This window comes from Temnothorax nylanderi, unplaced genomic scaffold (genome assembly GCF_030848795.1).
Source record: "Temnothorax nylanderi isolate EJ_2023f unplaced genomic scaffold, tnyl_v1.0 TNYL_tig0031_pilon, whole genome shotgun sequence".
NCBI lineage: Eukaryota > Metazoa > Arthropoda > Insecta > Hymenoptera > Formicidae > Temnothorax > Temnothorax nylanderi.
Window position 1 is genome coordinate 602,697 of NW_027249093.1, and position 25,816 is coordinate 628,512.

Sequence of the window (25,816 nt, forward strand, 5' to 3'; positions counted from 1 at the left end):
AATACAGTCCGGAAATACAGTACGTATAAATTCGCAAATCGCGATAACTATCTCAATCCGCATTTTCCTATTGTGATCCAATAGAACAATCGTAAAAAAAACTCCACCGATTTTTTGCGACCAATTTTCAAAACGACTGTTCGATACATGCGATTATAATAGTCTTAACGGCAGTCGACAGATCGAAACTTACTTACGGTATCTATGCCGTGTGTATTATGTATGTCGCCTTCCCTTCACTGTTGAAGAATGTTGTATCGAGGATAAAGTATCGACGCCGGAGAGCTAATAGCTGCGTTGTACCGCTCGACGCCGAGAAACTCGCGAACCAATAGTGCAGGGGTATATTTGGAACAGGATAATTGAATTGGAATTACGCTATTAGTTGCAATCATGATATACTTACACGTAATTTAATACGTTTAATTTGATACGTTTAATTTAATTCGAAGTTGATGATGCACGACTTCCATCGATCGGCCTCATTACACAGTCAGATCCGTCGATTACTATTACGTAAGCCACCGAAGTTAGCGCACGGTCCAAAACCGTCGCGGGGAAAAAGCGTCGTTAAAGAAAAACGCGCGTTCCGGGTTTCCCGGCCCTTTTTCACTCGAGCTATTTCCGAGCTCCAAGGTTCGTGAAGCCTCGTTAATGCGGGACATTCTTCGAATTTCTCGCGAAGACAGACGAAGTTCGGTATTAAAATGTTCGTCGTGGTCGGCGAGGTAATTTGCGAACTCCGATTAAACCAAACGGACAAACGCGCGCGGGCGCGGCAGAGGCGGTGGAAAACGAATCGTTAATCCGCGGCGAAGTTGAAGGCGCTGGATAAATCGGAGTCTCTAAGAATAATTCACGAGCGACGCGCGAATCACAGGATCGATCCACACGGCCGTGCGGTAATCATCTCTTTTGGCGGACCCCGAAGAACAAAGACGTCAAACGTCAAAATGTCGATTGCGTTTGGAGTTGGACGTTAAGTCTCCTTTCTCTTTTCCCGAAAGCCCGTAATTTTTGTACTTGGCGTTGGAATTTGGATTCTCAATTATCGGAGGAAGGTCGTCGCCGATTCGGTCGCCACTCGATTTCTCGATATTGAGGAACGACGTCACGTTACAGTTTCCTGACTCTGGAACACCGCCAGAGGTACTGTTGCGTTCGTGGTATCGATCGCCGCGAGGGGACCGTAAGGCTGGACCGCGAAAGGCCGTCGCCGAGAGAGAGAGAGAGAGAGAGAGAGAGAGAGAGAGAGAGAGAGAGAGAGAGAAGAGAGAGAGAGAAAGAGAGAGAGAGAAAGAGAGAGAGAGACCGGGGACCCGACGAGTACATTTCGGAAAGGCCGAAGGCCCGCTCGGTCGCAACGCTCGTTTATCCGGCTCCACACGCGCGCGATGCAAGGAGCATTCCTCTCTCGCCGAGTACCGTTACTTGAGCGCCGGCACTTTCGATCATTGAATCCCCGCTATCGTCGTACGCGCGCACGCAGCTGCCGAACTTCGCGTTAGACGCCCGCGAGATCGCAATTCAATTCAATCGTCGAGTATTTAGGTAAAGACTTTAAGTATAACTAAATACGAGGTTCAATTCGACGCATTTTACATCTGAAAACTTTCCATATATCTCGCGCTTTTAAATAATTTAGACAGTCTTCATAATAACTGCAGCTCTGCCTAGATAATACCTCTTTCTATTAATTGCTAAAATATTGCGATTAAAGAAAACCTCGGATTTGCTTTCATTTTTTCCCGTTCTTTTTCTGTAAAATCATAAATTCGTATAAATAAAATTCTGACGTTCTAATTCGAACACATGTTCTTTCTCAACTGCTCTTATCCGAGAATGAAAGTAACGACGGCTATTTTCGGTCGATAATGAGTTGATCGTGACCAATTCGGTAGCCTACGTCATTGCCTCTCAATAAAGCGGCAATTGAACAGTCTGATAGTTCTCTATCAAGTAGCTCTATCAAATTATATTTCGAAGTCATCTACTTACAACCAAAGATACGACTACCAGATTACTCGGATGCCATTAATTTATCATTTCGATTTCATATTTGTGATAAATCACTTGGACGTCTTCGCGATCTTTCCAACCCGTCCATCTTTCACGAAGAAATAAATGTTTTGCTGATAGCTCTAGCAAAATAGTTTGCCGTCGTGTCCACAATAAAAGACGACAACAAAACAACGTGGTGTTTATCGCGTTCCACTTCTAGTTTTTCCCTTAGACGGTTGCTGGCAATATCTATATAAGGAAGGTATGTCATTGATGTGTAGGTGGTCACGCGACGGAATCTTTTTGCCACGAAGCCGAGGACGCGCAAGGGGCGCGTCAATTGGACTGAACCTCGGCACATGAACCGTTAAAGCAGTAGGGTTTTAACGCGGTTGTGTGCGCGATGCAGAACGATTTTGCTTCGCAAAACACCGTTAGCCTAGTCGTGGAACTCGCGTCGCGGATTCGGTCCTTGCGTAATGCGTGCCGGCAGCAAGGTATGTGTTGGCGATTAATGCGAATTTTTGTTTTTACCGACTTGCCGAAGTGTATCTGGGATATACTTTCTATCGCCCTCCCTGTCCGACGTACAACTGCACGTTTCTGCGACATTTTCGATATCTGACAACATTCGATCCTTTACCTCTTTCCTACGATACAACGCGCTATATAAACAAGGAAATAGCGACGCAATTCTATAGACGTAAAAGTAGGTGACAGGAAGACGTATTTGCACCTGCCATCATCAGATTGATCACAATGACCGTGTCGGAGAGACCGGGAAATTGAGAATCGACAAGAAATTCCTTCCACGTCCGAGCATCGAAACACGGTGGAAAAAGCGGACAGCCCGGTTTGTTAGGTCAGACCTCGTAGATTTCACGTTCGCCGGCGTAGTTCCTTTTTTCTACAAAGTGCTAACGTAACTGGATCGCTAACGGATGATCATTGCTATGCTAAAATTACATTTCCGCTTGGACGCTTGAATCCTCGCGTGGGAAAAACATCTTCGTGTCCTCGATAAAATGGGAGTAATCGACTTCTTCTCTGTAGAATTAGCCGGGCGAAACGTACCATTTATTCCGTTTCTTGCGTGTTGACTATTATATCCCTTCCGCCGCAGCCGATGCTTAATTCGACTCCTTGTGTTTCGCTAAAAGGTGTCCGCCACATACCGGCTAGACTGAACCTCATCGATCGGCGACCGTGACGCGACGCGCGCTACCTTACTTTCTTCCGGCCGTCAGCTAACGCGCTCAACGACCCTTTTACGACCGTTCGTAAAATGTAAAGGACGATCTTAACTCGAGAACTCGCTCTCGCGACATTTTTGCGCTTTCGAGTTTACGGTGTAACGGCAAGAAGTGTCATTAGACGCAACTCTCGCGCAACAAGCTCCGCGCTTTTCCCGGAAGAGACGCGAATATTTTCTTACGGCAATTCCCCCACGGTTCTAGTTTCTACTCGCGTGTCGATTCGCAATCAACATTTATGCGCAAGTCGACGAAATGATGATGTAGCGCGTTAATTTCTTCATCGCATCCATTAATTCTTGATATATTGGAGTTTAAATTCCGATATTCCGTAGACACTTCGATTTAGATTCGCGCATTAAGAGAAATGTTTAATAAAAATCCGTCCGATATTAACTTTCACTGTGCGATTATTTTATTTATTCAAGTGATATCGCCGGTATTACGACTCGGTCGCCGTATCGTCCACCGGTTCAACGTGTTCGTTAGCCATTCAGAACATTCACGCCATCCACCGTTAAATCCCCTCGTATCATTACCGTTTCCGTCGGCGTACAAAAAGAATTCCCCGCTCGTATTGCTAATAAAGTGGATTCCTAGTTAGCTCGCGTATACACGTTTCGCGCTCAGGGATCACGACGTCGTCTTGAACATCGTGATTGGAAGGTAAAACCGGACCTTGAAGTACAACGGTCGATGAGACAAAGCGACGATACCGAGTCGCCTGACCTACTTGATCACTACAGATCCCGTTACTTGGAGCGTCGAGTCGACACTCGTGTCGGTGTCGGTGCCATAGTGGCTACTTGCTACCATAATCATAGCGGCAAGATTGCGGCAGACCATTGCGCGATCTTGGAAAGGGACAGGGGGAGGGAGAGAGAGAGATGTTCAAACGCGGGAGATTAATCCGCACGGGAAATACATTGCGGCGGACCGAAGTTTGCTCCAGTAGTTTCGCAGATCAGCAATGCGATTAGTCGTTTTACCAAATTGCTCTTCTATATAAGAAACAATGATTTCATCGCCGAGGGGCAACTTATACTTGCGGTTGTACGCGTATCTCTTTCCCCGCATTAAGTACGAGGACGTACATAGTACGTGAATTATTCAAGGAATGAGGAGTTACTCCTTCGCTTCCTATCGGAGGAACCGTATAACGGATAACGTAAAGTTATGATTTAACTAAGTTTCGTGATTAAGCGATAATCGTTATAAAGTCGTTATAAAGTATGTTAATATCCCGGGAAGTAGAGAAATTAAGAGAATCTTGAGAATCACAGAGTTAGAGTTATATAAAAGCTTTTTTTTATTATTTTCAAGTCGTAAAATAACGTTGGCTATTCTAGTTTTTAGGTGTATTTGCCAAGAGGTGTCTCGCAAGTTTGAAACAAAAACAGGCCTGGTCGCTTGGAATAAATATGACAAGTAGGCTACTACAAAACATGACGTGATTGCCAACGCTATTAAAGTATATTCCCTCGCACAATTTTACTTTCGCCCTTGTTACCCTTATAACTTCATTCATTTCTAATTGTTTGAAAATCGAGATTGCTTAGATAAATAAATACAGATATGTGGCATTACTGCGAGGCCCTCACGTGAATTATCTCATGAGTCTCACTGGTCCTTTTCGTCTTCGGATTAGTCGTCATTGTTTTACGGCGATGTGTTAAGCGGGACGTACGGCGGCGTGATCCTATTTTATCTCGCGGCGAGGATACGATAAAGCACCGCGAGAAAACAAGTGCTCGAGGAATGCCGTGGGGGGTGTAAAATATTTATTACACCCGAACGCAAACCCACCGCCGCGGCGCCGGCGTTTTCTTTGCCTTCCCTTTCCCACCCCGCTCGTAATAATGGCGGGAAAACGGAACGCACGGAGGCAGAGGCGGTCCGGCGTGTACGATGGGGAAAAAGGAAAATCAACACCCTTGTCCGGACCGTAACAGCAACAGGTCGAGGACGATACAAATGACCGTGGGAGTACGGTTCCCGCCACCGCCGTCGCCGTCGTGTTCAAAGTGCCACGATCTATTTCTGTTTGCCTACCGTGCGCGTCCTTCCCGGTTCGCGCGCGCTCGTTCGTCTACCTTTGCCGATTCAACATGCGTGACAGGAAAAAAGAAACGCCCACGCGAGAGTCGGTTTCAACGGGCAGTACCATTTTGCAACAAACCCCGTCGAAATGACGGATTTCAAATTCCTTTTAAATTACGGAAATTATTAAGGTGCTTTTGTTGGAATTTATATTGACTTCTGTCGAAATAAAAAAATTATTTCATATGCCAATTTATTTTTCCATCAGTCATATTTTTTTATCATTGTACAAATGACGTTGGTTGTTCTAGTGTTAACTCTACGGACTATGGGTAATCATCGAAATGAGAAATTCAGTCAAAACGTAGTCTGTTATTCGATAATTGAGACAATTAAGTGGAATGTCAGTATGTTTCATCGAGACATCTGATGTTGAGATAAGCAAAAGTTGAAAGCTGACAAATACGGCATTCAGAAGTAACACGAGGTCGAAAATGGTCTTGTGGAATACTCCGTAAAAATTAGTCGAGTTGGATTATGTGCTCCCACCGTGAGTGTCTCCTGCCCCAACTCGGTGCGAGCTTTCGCGAATTTCATTAACCGCTCTCGAACGAACGTGAACCGCCCTTTTCCCATAATTCCCCCCCGCCCCCGAGCGATTCAATGCCGAATTCTGATCCGGGAAAACGATATTCGCTCCCTTTCGGAGCCGACGCTCGTCGTCGTTCCAACGACCCTTTGACGCCTCTTCCGGCGTCGCGACGCCAGCCGTTAAATCCCCATGGAAAGCTCCCCAACCCCCTCGTCTTTTAGGGTATTCGAGGTGAACAACCCCCGCTTTAATCCCCGTGCATTCTGCACAGTCGGAAATTCCATAGACCATCCTCCCTCTCATCTTTCCCCCCTTTCTACCGTGAAAGCGTAATTTCCAGCTCAGACCTTCTCCGAATTCGAAACGCTTCGCGAGATCGTCTTGTAAGTACGTATACGTACGTATACGAATCGCGCAATACAGCCATATTACGGAAACGGCGTTTCTCGTAACAAGACGAGAAGTTCGTCACAGCCGTCGCCGATTCGAAACGCCATGAAATTCGCGGACACCCCGTATACGCGCGGATAACGGCGCTCGTTTGTGCACCTTGATCTTTTCTGCGCGCGGTGCCAAGTGGCACACCTATATTTACGCGCGCACGTGCAGGCACGGGCGCGATCAAATCGACGCTTGGAATTTTTTTTAACTCCGTTATATTTCCAAACTCCAGATGATTTATTTCGTTTCCATCTGCGCGCCGTGCGCCGCGCGCAGATCGGCGCGACGCGACGCGACCTCCCTGCGAAATTCCGCATTTTAATTAAACCAGCATGAAACTCGCGCGAAATTTCTCGCGTCGCAGATTTTGTAATGCTCGCGAAACGAGGTCCGGTTCTAAAACAACGAAATTGGGTAACGTCGCCCCGATCTGTTACACGGTCTAACGTTTCCAGCGCGACTTTCGCAATGGGTCGACGGACACATACGTTTAAATTATTATTACACCGGCTCTCTCTCTACGCTCTACACGCTTTAACCACGCTCGGGAGAGGTGGAATATTAGTGCGGATACAATCGCCGATCGATCGGCCGAGTGTCTATTAAATTATTTCTCTCGTTTTCTCGATTATCTGCGTATTTTCGACGTTCTGTGTGCATTGAATATTCCGTATAGCTATCGTAACTCGCATTGCATTGAGGACAGCGATACAATTCAGGCCGAATGCGTTTCATTGGATCAATGCGTGGCAATTATATTGTGGAATAAAAGAGGAGATGAACGACTGTTATTGTACGTAATAAAGAAGCTAAAAAGTTTACTCGGCGATGCTCTAAATAGTCTAAATATAACACTTTTCCACACATCTTTCGACCTTGCGAATAGAATGCTCATCAAGTACATTGAGACAATCTAAAAAATTAAAACGGTTGCCCTTTTTATTGCCGATTTTGTTAAAAAAAAAAAATCCTCGATTTTTAACATTAAAATAGCAAGAATAATTGAACCAATTTGACTAGCTTTAAATAGCTACAAGTATTATGAAAATACGAATTATATGAACGCGCAGTACATAAATTATTCTTATGTTTACTTGCGTGTATAAATAATTTGGTCATAATAAACCTTAAAGGTCTAAAGAAAGAAGTATAATAGATCCAATATGTAATATTCCAGCAGAGTGAAGAGATGTGGAGTATTCGTTGCAGATATTGATATAGTTTTCAATCGCAACTCGTTGATTTATTTACGATCTCTATCTTGTGACAAGAATTTATTGGTTGAAAACCAAATAAATTTATCGCGACGTCCTTTGACGCACGTGTATTTTTCGAATCGTTGACAATGCCGACCATCCATTCCGCATTCCGGTCGCGAAGGCCAAGAAACGGGAGACGCGATTACGATTGCGCAAAGGGAACGCGACGTCGCTCAGGAAGTCGATCTCGATTTAATCCAATCGGGCGACGCACTGGTTATCGATACGAAACGTCGCGGAGTCATCCCGCTCGCGTGTCCATTCGCCACATAACGATGAATCCGCGCAAATCGCCGGCATCCCGGATGCATCGTCACGCATTCCACCAAGTACGCGCAGTCACATTGTCCACGGTCAGTCAGTCGATATAATCGCTCGTAGTTCGCACGTTCGAGTTTTTCGTTGTACAGGCCAGGTTAAACAACTCTCCGCGCGTAAACCTCGTACCGTCCGATCACCGCGGCTTATGAAGGTGAAAGATGTTGCACGGTACGGTGGAAAATACGTCAGAAATACATTCTTTTGAGTTATACTCGCGGTATAAAAAGAATCGATGTACATATATTCACCCATATAATTTTTTTGGCAGAAAATGCGAAGTAGGTGAACCGATTATTGATCCAAAACAAAATAGAATTGCATTAGAGATAAGTTGGAGCGGAGAAACAAGCTTCCGGATTATAGAAATCGTACGAAAATAGTCTTTCCAAAGTACGCGGCTTTTCGTTCGCTCGCCGATTATTTTTGCACACGAGAAAATACGTCAGAAGCACTCTCTCTTCTGAAATCTTTTATATCAGTCTCGGCATAAAGTTATTCCCGCTGGTGAAGTTACTATATCTCACTCTATGAATAATAAGATCCTCATTTTAGCTCGTGAATTTCTCAATTGCGTAGCCTGGACATTCTATGACAAGTTAAGATAGACCAACTTCATAAACGTGCCTCGCTACGTTATAACATCTACTTGTGACGTAAGGAGCATAAATAAAAGAAGCCATCTGTGGTTCAACGAAAACTCGTATGCGACGCACAGGTGTTTAAGGATAGCAGCGTAATCTCGAATCTCCTCATATATTCCCGCTTCCACGCGAATGAGTTTACGAGCCGCATCGACAAACAGAGAAACCTCGGCTATATCAATCTGCAAATATGGCGCGATCGTGACTGGAGAACGGAATTTCAAATCGCGCGCGATGTCTTTATCACCATATATACGGGGAGTAGCGCGCTATCGGCCCCATACATTCCGCAGATTGAATACCGCCTATTATGCGTGAAGCGCGAGAGGAGTTTCCTGCTGCGCCCATATGGCATCGCGCCGGGTCGGTTTGCATTCCCCGCGTCAGTCTGAGCGTGAACGCCAGTTTAAAGCGTGAACAATCGCCGCACGACAGATATTCCGCCGTTTCGGTCGTCGGGCAAATGCCAAACGTGCGTGTAGCAGCGCGGATGGCCTGGCGCGGATACGCGCGATTCGTTCCCTCGCGCGCGTTCATTGTCCGTCGAGTCGCCTCTGGTCCTCTCGACGAGCGAGGCCGCGATGATTCGCCAACGCATCGGATTCCCGACGCATTCCGCATCGATCGAATTCCGGGTGATCGCTACTGATTTTCCCAGCGACGGACAATCGACTTTCATTCCACTCTTTCTATCACCTGGGAAACCTGTTCGCACGTTAGACCGACTCTCGGCAACTCGCGAGCCGAGTTACGAATGCGGGAGGGAAAAAAAAAATAGGAATCGCGATTGCGTACGATGCGTAGCCGGTCGTCGCCATGAGCCGGTCCCCTCAGAGCGCAATCCGGGGCCTTACGTAACCGAACGCGCGCTGGCCTGGTTCCGGAGGTTGACTTAATTGCGCCCGATAAATTGTCCTTTCCTCTCCCTCATCTGTCTCGTCGGTCCGTTCTCAAACGCAAATGGTCTACCGCCCCCGTCATGCCGAGCGTCACACGTTTCCGTTCTGTCTCTCGTCCTGTGTGTCTGCCAATTCTATCCTATACCATTACCGTGTTCACTGCACGCATCCGGCCAGAGGACTCGCTAGCGTGAGATTCTCGATCGTCGAAGTTTGGGCTTACATCAGGATCTCTCGCATATTTTATTTATTTTCTTATAATTTTCTTTAGTCTAGAATGAGGAAATATTTAATTTTGAAACTGCCAAGCTTCTAGATAAAATTTGTAACCATGAAATATGTAATCCTGAAGTTGTGAAACTTTTAAGTGAGTCTCGCATGAGTATCAATATTAACTGGAATTATACGATTCATTTTCATATACGCGGACTACATACGGTCATACTGAATCTCTCAGACCTAGTCGAATATTTTTATTAATGTACATATTATCATGGATATTCAATTCGATCTGATTTATGTAATCAGTTATAAAATTTTAAGGAATCATACACATTTTTCACTTATGACTGGCAACGGCTGACTGATTGTTCGCCGAGGGCGAGCGATCTACGATAGAGTATTACTCAATCCAATATCCATACTAGTTTCTCACATATTTCTGCCATCTTTCCCATTCAAGCGAGACAGACGTTTCCTGAACAGCCCCGATACCGATCCCTCGCAATCCGAGAACGCTTGTGAGATTTCACCGTGTACACGCAAGGCTCAATTAGCGTAACGTCCCGTATGAGATCCTGCTTCGAGACTAATTCGCGTGCCGTAAACGTAAGGTTGCTTTAAACGTATACATAATCATATGATAGAATTTTTACGAGCTTGCACATTTCTTTATCGCAGCGTCCGGCTCGGGGTCCGTGATAGGCAGAGACCCGCTTCCACCCAGGGCCGTCAGCACATCTCATCTGCCTCAGAGAACGCTGACTCAACCGCCGACGGCGGTGTCCACTCTTCCGCTACCGAGAAACAGTACCGGCGGCAGCCATCGGCAGCAACCGCTTCCGCTCCATCACTCGACTCCGCAGCAGCAGCAGCAGCAGCAACCGCCTATGAGGCAGCTGGAGAACGAGTCCACCGCCCAGATGCTGAGGGCCGCGAGCAACGGCGACATCGGCAAATGCCCCGGCATGTAAGTAGACGCAAAGCCGACCCTCCCAGGTATTTGTATAACGAAGTTTCGTCGCGCTGTAATTAAACCGCCGCCCCTATCGCACCCCGTAATAGGGAAACTTATTAGCGAACGCGTACTCGCGCGGCCGCAACCCCGCCGTCTAATTCCGGTTCGTGAGAGTTGCCCGACTGTTTAGTTACTTTGAGGTGGTGACTAGTAGAAATGCCGCAAGCGGCCAAATGTCCGTACCTTCGAGTATCGCGTCTGAAAAGATCAAATTCGAGACTCGAGACAAGTATTAGAACGAATTATAACGTTAGAGACACAGCCAGAAGCACTCCAGCCTCGTTCGACCGCTTTTATGGCAAACCGTGTCAAAATCATTCGACTGGTATGTCGAAACAGCATGCAGGGAGAAGAGGATAAATTAATCGCCATAAAAGGCAGAGTAGCGCGCGTTTCCACCCAAACACAGAGCGGTTAGCTATCGCCCGATTTAGTCCGTAAATAACTCGTTATGTACGTAACTCCTTACATGCGCGTAGGTTCGTTCATTTAAGTCGCTGTTTAATTACTCGCCCGTCTGCTCGCGCAAACAACAACAACAACGTTGTTAGTTTGACGCGAAATGTACGACCGATCAAATTTCCTGCGTGTTCTTGACAACTCATAACGCGAGGATTACGCGGTGACGCAATTGCAGTAATTAATTTAGCTTCTCGATGAAATTATACAATTACATCCTCTTAAAAATCTTTTTACAATTAGCAATTAGCTGGAAAAACCTTTTTTTTTTATCTAAGGAACGCAATAATTTTTTTAACCGATTTCAAGAGCGCGCAAATAGCGCGTAATGTAATTTCGTCGTTAAATTTTCATTACGCGGAGAGGCTAGCCAGCTAGACGTCACTAATTAGACCGAAGGGCGTCGCGATGTCATAATCGACGTGAGAGCCGCTCTCAAGCTCGCCGAGCTCTATTTATTGCCAGGCGTGAGCTAAACCGCGTCACCTTGATAATACAATTTTCTCGTACGTATATTCGCGTCGCGGTTTACCTTCACGGCGAATCTAATTTCTGCTGTATCGCGTAGCCACGTTTATTTGTCTCGGACGTTAAATATCGATTTTCCCACCAATGATTAATCGGGCAAAGCTCCTGTCGCTATAAACTGCGGGTGAGAAGATAATGCCGTGGTATCGAATGAAAATTGCGAAATGTCGATTCGAAAATTGTCAATATTTATTTGACATATTTAATAGCCGTAGATTAACAGCGTTATGCAAAATAATAATTGTCGACGTCCACTGTCCACTGTCCACGGAGCATCGCATTTCCTTTCGAATCGTTCAGCGAGTTAATTTTGCTCCCTCTCTCACAGCTTCTTTCCGCGTTACATCACTTTACGGCGTCGTTTCAAGCGCGCGGCCTTCGACGAATCGGCCCACTGACCTGCTCGTCAAATTTCAGGGTTACCGGTAACGACATGAGGGACCTGAGGTTAGCATCGCCGGGCGGTCATTCCACTCAGCGATTGATCAGCCCGATCGGACACTTGCGGGTCGCTTCGTTAAACGACCACCGTGTCTCCAGTCCCAGCGACAGCGAGATACGCGTGCACAGTCCAAGTAAGTTTTCCTTTGTGTCTATAATTTATCGATCTGCCCGATACTCTTTCCCCGCGCGGTTTCCACGGAAACTTTTCGATGAGCCGACCCCGTGGACCCCAGGCAGCGGCGAGGCGATTAATCGCCGACGAATACCCCGGAGAATCCGGCTTTATGAAAGAACTCGAACTTTTGCCTCGAACGCGAAGTTGGTTAAGGCGCAATTAATATATTGTTGGTCGTAATACGAATCGCTATCGCGACGCGGCCAAGTTTGCCGGTTAGGAAAAAGAGTTACGACGTCGACCGGATTGTCGTAATAACGTCTCCGAGCGAGTTAGAGCGCCCGATATCGACTTTCCTCCTACTCCTGTACAAAGCACACAAGTAAACGCTAATTAATAACGCTGACGAAGACAATGTCAAAGGCATACAACGCCCACGTTTATAAAAGGTTTATAAAATGATCCTTCAACGTTCAGCGTATATTGCGCTATTCGGAATTAATAGCTCGTTAAGCGCGCTAATTAATCGGATTTTTTCAAAGTTATTCGCGACAAATTTCCATAACGTAAGACTTCTCATGTAACAGTTATCTTAATTCTGTAACAGAAATTTACGGCACGCAACGGAAGAACGATACAATCATTGCAAAAGTCTTTTCGCAATTGCTTGAGAAAAGATAGCATTCTATTCAGCAATACACACAAAATGAGCACAACACAACGAATAATTCTCTTTTGCCTCAGTATTACGAAATATATAATATATTCATATTATATTATATGTTCAATATATCACTATATACGGCAAATCTCTGCCTCTGATATTCAAAGCTGGCCTAACTCAGCACGTCCGGAACATTTGGTTCGCGCGAAACTTACAAGTGATGAACCACGCTCTCTCGGCGAATGAGCGATTAATACCCGTGAGATTAAGCGGCGATTTAACGTCTGCTCTGAATCGCGAGATTGCCGAACCGTCTGAAAAGCACATAAATTTAGGTCGAGAATTTCAGCGGGCGTTCGGGGTTAATTATCCGAGGATCCGTGGCGGTGGTGTCCCGGTGTAAGGGCTTGTGTGTGCCCGCCCGTCTAATGCACAACGCGGAATAATGGAAATCCCGTGTGCATAAATCCGTACGCCCCGCCTAAATACGCAAAGGCACGCATGATCGATATCATCAGGCTTCGGGTAATTCAACTACCGAGGATTGAGGTTGCACAATATCACCGCGCGCGAGCATTACGCGGCCGGGCTTTAATGAGAAAGAAATCATAATTACACAGCGTCGTTATTCCTTCTTGAATCAAAAAGATCGTAAATTTGTAATGACGAGCATCTCGAAGGTGAGTTAACGGCACGAGTTTAGCCAATTCTCTTTCTTTCCCTTAACCGCGATGTGTTTGGAGAATCGAATATGATTGTGATGCTGAGAAAATTGGAAGAACGTTGTGGTTTCTTTGGTGGCACGAATGCGGAGGATATTTCTTGGCAAATGTCGTCTTCCAGAAAGAATGGCGGAAGCACCGCAATCTAAATACCACGGTCCACCAAGAATTTTCTTCGTGCAATCGGATTGCATCTGTATAGGTACAATAGCTGCGCAATTTTCTGCGTTAGACGGAAGTGCTTCTCCATTTTACGACGCGTCTAACGGTCGCAGCTGCGGAACATTTCTGTAGGCATTTGAATATCCTATGCAGGACGTCCCAGATCCATTATCGTTCAGCCGCAGATAGCGGAGTCTGAACAAATATGCTAATATCTCAATATCTCCCGATACATCTTTCGAGGATGTTAAAAATAAAAGTGAGCGAAATCGAATTTATGATTAAACAAAAAATTAATTTATAATTTAATCCGATTTAAAGCCGAAATATAATATTAAAAAATCGTTAGCTCATCTCATTAAAGTCTTGCTAAGAAAACACTCTTCTAAAGTTCTTCAAAGAAATTCAGCGGGTATCCGTGTCTGAAAAACGATAATGCCTGCGAAATCCCGTACAACGGATGTAATATTATAAACGAAAGGAAGTAGCTCCGACAATTCCGGCGCTTTGAGGCGAAAATACAAACGACTGCCATTCACGTGATTAAGGAGAAAGTCAATCTGCTCGCTCGTTATTACAATTTTTTTCGCTACTCCGCCGAGAGTCTGAGCCCGCGAGCGAAACAGCGGGAGGAGGAACAAAGAAAAAAAATCTTCGGGAATATCAGTCGATTCCGATAGTTCCGGCCTCGTTACGACACGCTCAGAAATACGCGACTTCCTTTTTCCAGCGGGCTTTCCGCTTCCTCTCGCGGCTTTCTCTCGCGTAACTTATCTCTTCCTTTCTGTTCGCAGGTGAGAGAAAAATGATCAGCCCGATCGGCAGGGAGGTCGACCGCGGCGGGGGCACGACGACGATGACGGGTCAGCGACAGCAGCAACAGCGATCGCGCGCGGACTGCAGCGAGCTGCTGCACAAAAGGGTGAGCGAAACGCGAGTCGCCTTTAACGTCTCGACGCGAAAGAGCGTCCCGTCGATCCCGATTGGCATGGCAGAGCATGATGGATGGAGAGAGGAAATTCGCGCGTCCATTCGCGGCATCGATCGTGCAACGGTCGCGCGCGCGTGAATTAACCGCCGTCGCGTCGCGTCGCGTCGCGTCGTCGCGGTGGCCGGTCACCGCAAACGGGAAATTTATGGCCGGAGGACGATTGCGAATGCGAGCTCGCGAAGCTTCGTAAAAGTGTCACCTGTATCGTCACGTAGTCCCACCGATCGCTGACATATCCGACGGCGTTACGGTTCGGTTCCGCGGGTGAGGTCTTTACATTCTCGCAAATTGCTTGCGGTTTGTTTACGAGCGTACGGCTTACTCTCTTTCGACTAATCTTTCGACTCGTAAAAATAAATTACGTATACGCGTCGCACGGTAGCGTGTTCACGACGCGAGTTTATCGTCCGTATAAAAAGGCGAGGAGCTTTGGAAATCCTCGATTTACAATACGGCGGATCGAGTTATCGCGCCGCGGATCGCATTACCAGACGCCGCAGACGCGAAATGGCGAGATTCTCCCGCGGATGTTGCACGATCGACGGTCTGTCGTTTTGCTGCTTTATCTATAACTGTCTCTTTGTCTTTGTCCACGCAAACGTACACGTTGTCCGTTTTATTGACGCGATGTAGCCTGCATATCATCATCGCAGCATGTAAATTCCATTAGCTCAATTAATTAAAATGTTGCCTCGAGAGACCTAACACCTTCGAACATTACACACACGGTTCGCATCGCGATGCGAACGGAATTGATACTATGCGATATACGATGTATATCGCGCGCAATAAACGCGAGGCGGATCATTTTTATCAACGCTTTCGACTTTACAAAGCGGAAACAATTCTGATGAAGTTTTTGTCGATGAGTCTCATAATTTATGGATCGGACAATCACATTGATCCGCGAATACGAAATAGGTCATCGTCGCCGTTATTACGCGTAGTAGGTCATGATCCTGCGATCAAAAATGAATGGGACAAATGAAGAGTATCGAGAACCGAGCGGAAAACTTTTACAACCACGTGGTCACATTGAAATAGCGAAGAATCTAATGGAGTTGTAGGTATACGAGAGCGTACCTCCTCTACCTTTGATTTTTTCAAGTCGCTTCTTCAGTATGCAAGCGTCGTAAAATTCTAAACGCGGCTCGAGGAGTTTACAAAGTTTTCGCTACAAATAATCCTGTTAGACGGCATTCTTCGGGCACAATTTCGCGGCCTCTCCCGGTAACAGCGAATACTCTGATTCGACGGATCTTTCGCCCCGGCGAACGGCGTATTCGGATGAGGGGCCCGTCGTTTTCTTAACGCGAGCTTATCTCGAGCGCGCGGTACGCGAGGAGGCAAGAAAGTAACGACCCGAGTGTCGTCGTCCTGGCGCCATTACAATGGAGCGGTGAAGGGCGGCAAGAGGACCAGGACGAAAGGGGGAGAGTGGAACCGGAGGGAAAGAATGGGAAAGGAGAGGCGAAAGGAGCGAGGGAGAAGCGGCGGAGAAAAAGACAACCGAGAGGCATGGGGTCCAGGGTCGATCCTGCATACGGTCAGCGCCGGTCAGCAAGGGCACCGTGCCAAGGAACTGCAGACGGGTCTTAAGCTTCGTGCACAATGGATCTCGCCGCCTGCGCATGACGGCACGGCATTCATCCTTCCACACAAATTCGTCGAGCCCCTTACGACGAATCTTATCGTATAAGGGAATAACTCTGACATGATATGTCAGAGGCAATGCAGAATTCGTGAAATGCCGTCAGAATTTGTGGAGAGGTCGCGTACAATACAGACGCATCGGAAGCTGAGCGAAATAGGTCGTTAAAATCTTAAATTTCCGTCTTTGCACGAATATCTAATTTCTCATCTTCCCACCTTCAGCAGCAGCTTGGATATAATGAAAAAATAGCATTCTTTCGGAAATTCAATTTGCGTCTCGGATTTTAATTTACCGTCGACCACTGGCGATCATATTACAGAAACAAAAGTCGCGAAATATTATTTCTTCCCCTTCACCGATCGAACTATCACGATAACGTTAAACCGCGAATCATCTTCCCGCGTAAACCGACACCTCTTAGAAACACGTTTGACCGCGAGTATTCCCCGCAAGAAGAACACGCGAGATGTCCGTTACCGTGCGTGGATCTCGTTCGTGTGATCCGCGTTCTAATACTTGGAAGTCGACAGCGAAACATCCACGAAATGAGTGAGTCGCGACGAGCCAGAAGCGAGAGGAAGACGAAGCAGCGCCGAACTTTTGTCGGCGAGCATACCCGCGTGCAGTCGAGGGACGACCGGGGCCCTTCGGGGGCAAAAGGTACAAAACGCCGGGCACCGGGCGAGCCAGGCAAGGCGGCGATGCACACTATGCAGCCGGCCGGTCGGTCGGTCGGCGAACAAGCTAGCCGATCCGACCGGGCATGACGCCAGTCCGCCCGCCGAAGCGTCGCTCGACGCGCGCCATATCGCGTCCTGTTCGTCGACCCGACGCACGAGATTCGCGGTGGAAACTTCCTCATTTTCTGCGAGCTGGAGCATCCCTTCGCCTGGCCAATCCGCGAAAAAGACGCAGGAGCTTCCACGGGCTTAAACAGGTAACGCGTGTTAAATGGAGAACCCGAGATGCCAACAGGTTCCTAATATCTCTGGAGTGCGATCAAGTAACCGTTCGATACATTCGTTTGGAGTTGAAGATTCGAAATTAGGAAGAATCAAAAGTGACCTTCAGAGACTTTTTATTAAACATTCTAAAGATATATTTAGCAGATGACTCCGAGAACACGGATCTCTCTGTATGAACTTGAAGAACACTACGCTTTGTTTGTTCGTACGCACTTTCGAGGGAGTGAAATGGATGCTTTCATGTCGACACTATGAAAGAAGGAATACCTATTAACACCGCGATTGATAATTACACGTGAAAGAGAGACAATAAAAATCGGCCGGTGTTAAGTCGCGACAGAATGCGGCAAATTGAAAACTCCCTGGCTCTCTGCAAAAACTCGGCGCTGGCTTGTTTAACGAGGAATTGTCCTTGGCGATGCGATGAGCAAGCGCGAGCGTGCCTTTCCTTTTCGCAATGCGCTTCGTCGTATACCTACTTCGCGCAGTCATGTTAACGTACTTCGACGTATAGCGAAGAATTCAAGATTCGCCGAGCGACCATTCCTCGCGAGGAAATGCCCGCTCGATCTCGCTTCGGCGCGCGTACCCCGCGAATACAGATTGCGCGACCTCGGCGCAGAGATATCCACGATCGGCGAGGATTCCGGCGGAATGCGAGAAGCGTACGGGAGCTATCTTTTGGGACCTGCCTGTTAAAATAAAGAAGGCGTTTGCACGGAAGAAAGCCACGATCCAATGGTGATTGCCTCGAATTTCATTCGTACACCGTTCGCCGGACGGAATCCGGCCGTTTCTTCGCCGCAACGCTACGTGCATCGAACCACGGCGTGACCTGTATCTGTTTGCGCTCGTCCGTGTCGATATGTCTATGAGAATTTGTACGCCGCCTCTGGCTTGTCTCCCGGCAAAGAGTGCCTCGGTATTAGAAAATTGGAAAGTAATAGAAAACTACGGTGGCAAGCCCTCCGTTTCCTTCGCTTTTCTACGACCTTTAGAAATTCTTGCGATGGCGCACACGTAGAAATACGACCATTCGGCCAATTTGCTCGAAGCTTACTACGAAAAATTACTACGAGAACGTTACGGATAAACACCGGCCGTCTGAACTATACAGTTATTTTTAAAAATCGACAGTTGTAAAAGAGAAAGAGGGGTCAGAAATAAATATTCAATCGCGGATTCTTATACGCGACGACAGTTTCGTCCAAACAATGCAAACAATGCAAATTGAAGCTAAAAGAATATTTTTACGCGATCTGAAATAATGGATTCTCTTTCGCTAACGAAATAATATCGTTACACTAACACGTTGTTTGACGTAAATGCGGGTAAATACTCAGCTGAATGAGCAACGCAGTTGCTCGTAAATTGATAGCGTGTCACTTATTATTATTTATTTACAATTTGCCATTTGCAGCGCAAATATTAAACAAATTACTCCTCGATAACTGTTGTTATTTCATCAATTGTTTGTAGTTTGTATCGCGTTTTCATTTTACGTCCCGTTGCCTTCCGTCGTATTACACGAGGTCGGGTGTATCCGTCTCTCCGCTTCGCCTCCCGAGCTACCACAAATCCAACCGTAAAAGCCACTAAAACGTAGCGGTTTTGGAACACGGCGGTGACGAATGCAAAATGGCAGACGGAGGGGGAGAGATCGGCTAAGCGGTAATCCCCGTTCTGCGCGCCCGCCTAGGCTCTCTCGCCGAGAAATTCCAGCAGTTAAAAAGTTCGCGTACAATCTCGCAGGCACAACTGACGTAAAACCGCCGGCTGAAATTTCGATTCGGGCTAAACGGGCCACCTAATTCGGGCCAATGCGGCTCGCCGCATTCTCTATATTTCTCGCAATTCACGTGGAATCTGTTTCCGGCTAGTTTCCACTATCAGTTATATGGCCCGCGAAACTAGATATTCGTACACACATTTTCATTATATTGTCGTGACAGTACATTGGTCTACATACAGGCAAGGAAAGATATATGTAAAAGGAAGAAAATATGTCAATGGTAAAGCAAGAGTTGTCGCATATTCTGAAAGATCTCATTGAATCGAATGATTCGAGATAATAGCTATAACATTCTACCGCTGCAGGCAGGTGTTAATTAACGCAGCTGCGAAATGTTGATAATTTAATTCGTGCTGTCGATGATAATGTTTTCTTCTCTCCCATGCCAATCACTGCAAATCCACGTACACATGCTCGGTGCGCTCCGTGTATAATTGCGAGATTAATCCGTCGCTTTTATAGCTTTCTCTAATAAGAACCTCGTCCTCTCATTTCTCCGTCTCGGGCGAAAACTCGCGCGATATCTCCCTCGAGTAATCCTCACGGCCCCGTAACGTAACAATCCCGTGTGTCACAGCTCGATTATCCCGCGTTGTTTGCGTGTGTGTGGCTAACAGACGATTGCATGCCTCGACAGAGTAACGTCAGCTCCCTGAGAGCGGATGCCGGCGGCAGGCTGGTGGCGCAGGCTGGCGCGTCCGGGCTGGTGCGCGTTTCCGCCGGCGAGCTCCTCGGCAGGACCCACGAGGAACTGGTGCTGCTGCTGATCCAGCTGCGACGGCAGAACGCGACGGTCCTCAAGGCGATGGAGACATGCCACATGGAGATCGAGGCGCAGGTCCGAAGAGTGCTTGCACACGCGATCTCACGAAATTTTCACAGTAATTAGATGATTCACTGACGATGACGGTGACGGTGACGGTTGGCAGTGGGCCGTGTGGAGCCCGTTAGGGGCCGCAAAACCGGAGCCGTCTGGAGGTCGGGGATATGTCGTAGGCGCCCCTCGAGGAGCGCCGCTTTTAACGATCGCTTTGATGTTAGAGAGAAAGAGAGGAAGAGAGAGAGATAATTCGCTTTGACAGACGACCGTGCAGTTTGACGAGATCTTTCAGGATGTGTTAGGATAGATCGATGTTGTTGTAGAATGTAGATGCACGCAGATTGTGAATCCACGTGACGATGATACAGTATGAGCGATCGACGTCTCGTTTCTCTCATCGTTGACGACGTGACGTAACGCTCGCGTGCAAATGACGGATTGATTCAATTGCGCTTTACGGACTTCGCGATCCGCAAAGTGTAGTTGACCGCTAGACAAGCGCGACACGCTGGTTCTTTCACGTCCTATATTTAACGCCGAGTCGGAGTCTCATCTAAAAGAACACGATCCTCGAAAACGTTATCAGACAGCTACGTTCAGCGTCAAATGTGGGACGTAGATGAATATACACCTGCGATCTCGCGACGTGCGAGATTCGAGGAGAGAAAGTCGAGTCGAACTTAGGGTCGCCTTTCTACGCAAATATGTGTCCGTTGCATTATTGTCCGGCTTGTGTGTCACGGAGTATCGCTTAACGAGTGTCGCTTAAACGCGCGAAAACGCGAATGTTGTTTGTTTTCGTTAAATCGGCACACGGAGAGCAGGGAGAAAGGGACTCCTGATCGCAGCGCGATAAACGTTTCGTATATTTTGTTTGCACCCGCAGGCTAGACTGGCGGATCTCGACACGCCGAGACGGCTAGAGAATCTTCAAAAACTCGAGGAACTCAAGAGGCACCTGATGGATCTCGAGAAGCAGGTGAGACACGTTTATTACGCGAAGTGCGCGCCTAGCGGAGGTATCTGCCTCAAATTATTCACATAGATATGAAACGATGGGTTTGGTAATTAGTACATAGCTTAAAAGAGAGAAAAAGAGAGCGATGATAACTTAATCTACCCTTTGAAAATGCGAGAAAAATTAATGCTGAAAATGAAAGTTAAAAAAATGAATCAAGATTATAATTTTCTTGGACTTTTAAAAATGTAGCCGAGAGCTTTGATTCTTCGATTCTCGGTGACGTTTAGCAATATAGAGTTAAAATATTGATGTAATTAATACTATCTTTTTAAGTGTGAATACACATTTGTATAAATAGTGCTCCAAGTTTAAATTGCATCTGTTTTTCCTCCCAAAAGTACGAGAAGAGCAAGCCTCTCGTGAACCTCGTGGACAATATGGTGAAGCTGGGTTCTTTGTATAATCGTAACACTGCCAACGGGACCAGCAATGTTTCCGGTTCTCGCCACGACCTGATGCACGAGAACGCGAGGGATCATCGCGACCGTCTGGAATTTAATCAAAGGGTGCAGGAGCAACGACTGTTGGCCGAGGAGCGCAGGGATTGGGACAGACTGAGTCCCGATCACGGACAGTTGCAGGTGATTCATTTAATTATCGTGCCACGAAAGAGCCTAGCGTTAAATTTCTGCGGTTACGCAATTTTCAAGTAATTCCTACTTTTACAGCGTCGGAAACGTCGTCTCGAAAAAAATGCGTTAATTATAAAAATGTGCGATTTTATAAACGATTGTCTCGATTATTAAAAAGTATTCTTCGCTTTCTCAATCTCGTCAGATATCACCCGTAAAGTACGTCTTATTCGTTTCAATTTCTGTCTCTTACCTTTTCCTATTATTACATTCTTTTCGCGATGTAATACTCCGTGCGTGAAGCGCATCAGACACCGAAGTCTTCTTGACCAATGAAAGTAATTCCTGCGGTCTCCCGCGTGCTATAAGCTAAGCGGTAGCCGCGGTAGACAGGTTGTAAAAAGGTCCGATCGGAAAAAGGATACGTGCAAAAATTAAGAATTACCCTCGCAGGCACAACCACAAGAGAGACCGAACTCGGACGACACTTACGACCTGTCGTAAATTCTTTCGCGGAGAGCTCACTTTACCGAAGGATATACTTTCCAGACGAGTCAAGTCTCTACGGACAGTATCCATTTAGTATCTTACGTCTCGTTTCTTTCTTGTTATCCTTAGTCCTCGGGAATTTTGACAATTACATACGTCGTCGTTCACCGGTCGAAATTAAGAAGCGTATTCTATTAGAATAACAAAATTAATCTACTTTTGTGCAACCCAATGCATTTTTATTTCCATGCGACAAACAAGAAGTAAAAACGAGAAAGATAAGAAAGATAATGAAAAAAATATCCCTTTTCTCTCATTTTTCAGTAATATTTAATTTAATCTAATTAATCTCGTTGGCTTCAAAGAGGCTTAAAATAATTGCTATATAGGAAAATATAATAACTGTTGCAGTAATTAAAAATTATGTGTCACTAATGGATATTTTCGAATGTAATATTGTCGAAATAATAATACTATCGAATATAATTGTCAAAAGAAAAGTGTCCCTTTGGTCAACATGGACATGAATATTTTTAACAAATTCAATTGTGGACAGAAATTGTGGAAATAGAGGGAGTCGCCGAGAAAATGGGGGTTCTGGAACATTGTTTTAGAGTTAATGATGGCGGATCTCTGGATCTCTCCCTTTTCCCGAGATCTGCTCCAGTCGAAACGCTAGCTTATCCTTTTAATATCGAAACTTGAAGGTTTCGTAGTTCACTCGATATCCTTTCTATGTCGCAGGCCAAAGTACAGCAGCTCTACAAACTCGATCGACTGCTCCAGGAGGAATCTGGCACGCTGCATAGTCTCCAACAGGACAAGGTTGGTATCAGCATAGTGATGGTTAACTCAGGAGAGAACTCTTAAACTACTAAAAAAATTTCGAGTACATTTCAAGAAATGCAATTGATGTAACGGCCTCCCGACAGTTTGACGAATGTACGGAAGTTTTCTTCTAGGAGAAATGCATTCTGCAATACTCTATCGAATTTGACTTCAAGCCTGAAAAGTTCCGTTATCCCGCGAAGATATTTCGATACGATATTTATCGACAGCTTAAAAAGGCGAGCCGATGTCGTTATTTGCCTGGAACTAAAACGACGTTATAACAATAAACCGCGAAATGACAAGCAGTTGTCTTTAATCCCAAGATATAGAAATCTACTGTATCACGTTACACGCCTGGTCGATTTAATGCTCGCAGGAAATACTCGAGAAGGCTTTGGGCGGGTTGCGGCACAAACTGCAAGGTAGCAGAAGCAATTTGGCCGAAGCGGAGCGATATCGGAAGCAGCAACTCCTATTGGAGCGCGAGCTGAGCCGAGTGAGGATACTGCTCGCTCATAACTCGAAGGTAGATAATTTCGAAAATGTTGATACGCGTCTCTCCGCCCCCTCCCGCGTCCCGATCGACCCCGAGTCCGCGAATCCATTATTACGAACGATGCGAATTGATTGGCAGAAAAACATGTAATCTGGGCGTCAATCCGGATTTCAAAATGCGAATAATTGCTGCTCGTTATTCTTCGTACGTTTTTTTAACGTCGCGAAACGTATTGAATATGCAAGCGGGCTTCATTATTGCTGATGTTTCTGTTAATAACAGATTTTTTGACGCGATTTAACAGAGTTACTCGTTTATTGACGAACATTTGATTGAAATGCACGTCCGTTTCATCGCGTTTTAGCGTGCTTTTATTAAGTTTGTCTTCTGTTATTCTCTTTATCCTTTGCAACCTGAATTTGCGATATTACGAGGATAATAATAACACGAGAAGATAATAGCACGAGAGAGAGAGAGAGAGAGAGAGAGAGAGAGAGAGAGAGAGAATTTAAATGACGAGAGTAGATCGCATTACGTATCGCAATTAAAGTCTCGATTCACTGTTTCCAGGTAAAACCGGTATTCTTCCAGGTAAATTGCATTATTCACAACATTATACCTTTCAGTTCCGTCGTTCGCCGTTTAGTTTGTCATTCTCGTTGCACGACGGTCAACTGTCGTTCAAAGTCGCGCGTCCTCGTCCCTGATAGCCCGGCGCGACTCTCTCGCGTGCTTTCAGAAACTTGAGGAAACAGTGGCCGAGAACGCGAGGTTGGAGCAAGATTTGGTGGTGCTGAGGCAAAAGGTGCAAGCGTCCAGAAGATACGCCGGTAACATCGCGAGGGACACCTCGAGCACGACCGCACCGCTGGAAGCGGAATTACGACGAGTGCAACAACTCGTCGGCGATCTGCAGAGACAGAGGAAGGAACTGAGCATTCAAGTTCGCCAACTGACGGAGAAATCTCACAGTTTGGTGCAGCAAATTCGCCCGCAGCCACCGCACGGTGAGTCTAACAATATAAGGTGTCGAAACACGACCGCCATTGAAAATTTCAAAACTCGAGAGACAAGACTGACTCAAGGACTAGAAACTTATTCAAAGGCTGCAAAATTCATGGTGTAATAAAGTCTCATTACCAATATAATATATCAATCAAGTTTTATTATTACTTTATCTAAATAAATTGATGTCCAAAAAAATTGTTTTAATCAATAATAAATGCATAGCGCTTATCCTTACATTTACACAGATATATATTGCAAATAAAGGAGTATGTTATATTGATAGTTAATTATTTATTAAGTACCAATTTGATACCAATCAAATACTAATTGCAATGTATATTTTTTATGAAAAGAAAGCGACGTGCTTAAAAGATGCAATTTTCCCCTCAGCTCCTCAGGTACATCATTCGAAGAAACGTACGCAAAACTCCTGGCTGGAGACCGACTTAGATTCCGGAATAACTCTGGACCACGGTTTGGACTCACCGTCGAGCACGTCTCTGTCTATCTCACCTCCGAACAGGCAAAACGACAGCTCTCATCAGCGATACGGCTCTCCTACGCAGTACAAGGACCTATCCCCGTTGAATCGCCCACATAATCAGCAATCTGTCGTGCAGCCCTCACAAAATCACATATCGGCGCTCTCGCCGCAGCTGCGCGAGCAGATTCAACAGCACCAATTAAAGCAACAATTATTAAAGGATCAAATGCAGGGCAAAGGTAGCGCGATTCAAGTGGCGCCTCTGTACGTTAATACGGATTCGAGAGCAGCAGGTAATATTCTTGTTGGATTATATGAGAATTTATCCTATCATATTGATATTAACAGATATATTCACGTTCATTTATCTAAATAGCGATTAATAGCGATTAGCGCGATTATAAGATAATTCTGATATTCAAGTATCGATCTGTACTTTTAACGCAAGGCGATTATGTCGCCGACACGAGCAAGCATAACGGAAACGTGTTGAATGGCGCACCGAACCCTGCTCCGGAATATATCCCACCGCCGCCGCCCCCCTTGAGCGAGGAAGCATTGTTACTCAACGATAATTATAGACAAAACGAGGATAACAAATTCGCCGGTAAGTCGCTCTCGTTCGCGGAAACAATTTTAAGCCTGACGTACGTTGGAAATCTCATTCTCTCCGTGCCTTCGCAGGATTAATGCACAGTCGCGAGAAGCAGGAGATTAAGACGGTGCGCATAGTGAAACGCGAATCGGAAAGGCGACAGAGGGACCGCGGCGATAGAACTGGCAATCTCGGAATTCCCCTGACGAACGGCCTTCAAGCGCCAGGCGGCGCGAAGAGATTGTGCGACGATGATCTCGGTGGCTCCCAAAAATTCGAAGTAAGATCGCTCTGTCCTCAATTACATGCGGTCTTTCAAA

General features: G+C 46.1%; 1 protein-coding gene across 12 annotated transcripts in view; it reads left to right on the forward strand.

The window, feature by feature from the left end:
• Positions 1 to 25,816, forward strand: part of LOC139770608 (uncharacterized) — a 131,226-nt gene that overhangs the window by 100,022 nt on the left and 5,388 nt on the right. For 10 of the 12 annotated variants that reach the window (XR_011717789.1, XM_071702664.1, XM_071702665.1 and 7 more), the window contains 13 exons: positions 10,348 to 10,636; positions 12,089 to 12,246; positions 14,573 to 14,700; positions 19,818 to 20,018; positions 20,887 to 20,979; positions 21,360 to 21,602; positions 22,827 to 22,907; positions 23,290 to 23,439; positions 23,980 to 24,000; positions 24,149 to 24,416; positions 24,808 to 25,194; positions 25,350 to 25,508; positions 25,586 to 25,776. Coding sequence is in view for 11 of the 12 variants with exons in the window: in XM_071702664.1 (XP_071558765.1) it covers positions 10,348 to 10,636; positions 12,089 to 12,246; positions 14,573 to 14,700; positions 19,818 to 20,018; positions 20,887 to 20,979; positions 21,360 to 21,602; positions 22,827 to 22,907; positions 23,290 to 23,439; positions 23,980 to 24,000; positions 24,149 to 24,416; positions 24,808 to 25,194; positions 25,350 to 25,508; positions 25,586 to 25,776 (2,369 nt within the window). In the remaining variant the exon portion in view is untranslated. The remainder of the gene's footprint in view (positions 1 to 10,347; positions 10,637 to 12,088; positions 12,247 to 14,572; positions 14,701 to 19,817; positions 20,019 to 20,886; positions 20,980 to 21,359; positions 21,603 to 22,826; positions 22,908 to 23,289; positions 23,440 to 23,979; positions 24,001 to 24,148; positions 24,417 to 24,807; positions 25,195 to 25,349; positions 25,509 to 25,585; positions 25,777 to 25,816) is intronic. The other 2 variants (XM_071702659.1, XM_071702663.1) reach the window with 2 other exon arrangements.